General features: G+C 49.5%; 1 protein-coding gene across 1 annotated transcript; it reads left to right on the top strand.

Annotated features, from left to right (window-relative positions):
• On the top strand, positions 1-1431 carry ISCA2 (iron-sulfur cluster assembly 2; the record flags this gene model as incomplete). The annotated part of the gene is made up of 5 exons (XM_082000829.1): positions 1-50; positions 258-426; positions 573-688; positions 879-990; positions 1087-1431. 5 exons carry the CDS (start codon positions 1-3, stop codon positions 1159-1161), a joined length of 522 nt encoding a protein of 173 aa, XP_081856955.1. The 3' UTR covers positions 1162-1431.
• Between the last annotated feature and the right edge of the window lie 1420 nt (positions 1432-2851).

The following is a 2851-nucleotide window of genomic DNA, read 5'->3' on the forward strand; positions in this document are numbered from 1 at the left end:
ATGGCGGCGCTGAGGCGCTGGTGGAGGTTGGCGCTGGGCAGCCGGACGAGGTACCGCTCCGCGGCGGCAGGCTCGCTCGGTCCCCCTGCCCCGTCGGGGGGTGTTGAGCGTCCCCGTGTGTCGCCTCTCTGCGGCAGGGGGTGGCGGCGGCTTCGGGGGTGGGGGCCGAGCGCGCCGCCCAATGCGGGGATCGGGACGGCTGCTCTCGGCGGGGACGCTTCTGAGGCTCCCCCTTTCCTCCCCTCTCCCTGAGGCAGCTGGTATCCCGCTCCGCTGTGCGGGGGACCAGCGGTACTCCGGCCCCCGTCGGCTCCGGCCTGCCCGCTGGGCAGCCCGCTGCGGTGTGCATCGTCCTTCTCCCCGCCGGGCCCGACGGAGAATGACCCCAGCGAGGGACAGGTCTTCCTCAGCGAGAGTTGCGTGAAGGTAGGGACCCCGGGAGGCAGCTCGAGTGCCTCTGGGAGGGATTTCCAAACTGCTTGGCCTGCCCTGGGCACAGAGAGGGGAGACACTTGAGTGTTTGCCAGTTTGTTCAGCAGGTCTGTAAATCATCTTCCTTTTCTTTTTTGCAGAGGCTGCTGGAGATCACAGAAGGCTCAGAGTTTCTCAGGCTGCAGGTGGAAGGAGGTGGCTGCTCTGGATTCCAGTACAAGTTTTCCTTGGACACAGTTATCAATCCTGATGACAGGCAAGGGCAAAGGGGTGTAGTGGTGGTCAGGTGTGACTGTTCTTTGCAAAGGTTACCAGAAGGGTGTGCGTGACATGATAGTATCTTGCACTGGAGGGAAGAAGCCTGTGAGATAAGGAAGGTGCACAGGCTGTGCTTCTTTGTTGGGGCTGCAGCACAGTTAATGGTTAAATATGCTGCTTTTCTGCAGGGTGTTTGAACAAGGTGGTGCCCGTGTCGTTGTGGATGTGGACAGCCTGGCCTTCCTGAAAGGTTCCATGGTGGACTTTAGCCAGGAGCTGATTCGCAGCTCCTTCCAGGTGGTGAGCAACCCCCAGGCAGAGAAGGGTTGCTCGTGTGGGACTTCCTTCTCTGTCAAATTCTGACTGGACTTCCCATGGATGGACACGTGTCTGCAGACACTTCCTCTCTGTCTTCAGAGGGTTTTTGCTTGTTCTTTCCCCAGCTGTTCCCTCTCATCTCTTACCCTGTAACACAGCTGTTACATATGACTCCAGCTGCGTGTGTGTCTGCATTGAGCCTATCTCCAAGATAGACTTGTTGGCCTTCCCTTCAGAAACATGAAGTAGCCATCAACACACACACGGGAGCATTTTCAGCGTCTTTGTGAACCACCAGCCAGGTGGTGCTGACTCACCTACCCTGTCCTGAATATGGAGCAACCTAACTGCTTGTCTCTGCAAGAGATGGCTGTATACGTGTGTGTGTGTGTGTTTATTGAAAGTTCTTACTAAAAACAAAAAGGTCTTTGTGATCGATTATATTGCTTGTGCATTCCCATGTGGGTAGAATCTGGGTTCTTTCAGGCTGCTGCTGCTTATTGCTGCTGAATGGGACTCAGAGTCTCTCTCCTGTACACCTCCCAGTGTTGCTGCCTCTCCCCAACTCACAGTGGGCATTTTCAGATACATCACTCTTCTCTTACCTAGCAGGCATCTTACAGTTCCAGTGGTTTTGTTGTCAGTCCCTGGGATGAAAGTTTTTACTTGTTCAGAATAAGTGAAGCTAAAAAATTGAGGTCGGAAGACTTAATAGTTTATTTCTTTACTTAAAGAAGAAAAAGCTTGTGTATGTATAAACATAAAATACACAGCCCTTCATCCCCCAGTGCTATTTTAGGCTGTTCTTAAACCTGACTTGGAATTTTAGGTCACGCAAACTCTCTGGTTTCATAGTGTGTCTGCTGTCTTCCCTTGCCAGCAGGAGGGAAGTTCAGGTGACGCAGGCAGAGGAGGATCTGGAGTACTATTTAACAGTCCTCAAGTCCTTTTGACTTAGTTGTCTGAGAATCTTTTCCATAACTTGCTTCAATGTTTAATCTCTGTCTAACTTGTACCTGGTTTGGTGAAAGAGTGAAATAGCTCCTTTCCTTTCTGAAACTTCCATGGAATGGAAATCCAGAAGTTTCTAGAATACCATCCCTTCAAATAGTTGTTTTCTGCAGTTTTTTATCTGCCACTAGATGCCTTTTAAATCGCAGTGATTCACCTGTTTCTGGGTGAAAGGAGGGATGGGGAAGCTATTTTTGTTTCCTTTCTTGTGTTTTATCTGATCACAACCAAATTGTCTAAAACTTGAGTCTTTCACGTGAGTGTGGGAGCACTGCATGACTTTGGTCTCAAGGAAACTGCTTATGGCAAACCATGAGCTTTTTAAAACTCTGTGCCACAGGCATTTTTGTTGTTAAGCTTCCCAAATGCCTTTCTAAACTAATCAGCAGTGCATACGTACAGTGCTGATTTGCCTGATGATTTCTAGGTCTCAGAGTTGGTGGTCAGCTAGTTTCAGTTTCATCTGTAGATGTTACAGGAGTTCATATGTGATCTGCTCTGACTGTCGCATGGGGAATATGGATGGGATTTGGAGCAGCAGCTCTTTTCATGTAGCCTTTTCCATTTCTGTTTCCTGCAGTCAACAAGTTCTATCTAGTTACGTTGCTTTCAGAGGGAGCTGGATGTAGCACTGTCCCATTTTGTAAAAGGGTGTAAAAGGATGTGATTAAAAGACTTGTCTAAACCCCTGCAGGATGTTTTGGCCCTACCCTTATGCTCTCAGAGCTTGAATGTGATGTCAGGCAGAACTGTCTTTGAAAAGTGTAAGACCTAAAACCTTGTGTAGGTAGAATATATTAGATAAACTCAATTTCTTTCAGCTGGGATAACT

This window comes from Phaethon aethereus, assembly GCF_964289735.1.
Source record: "Phaethon aethereus genome assembly, chromosome: 5".
Lineage (NCBI taxonomy): Eukaryota > Metazoa > Chordata > Aves > Phaethontiformes > Phaethontidae > Phaethon > Phaethon aethereus.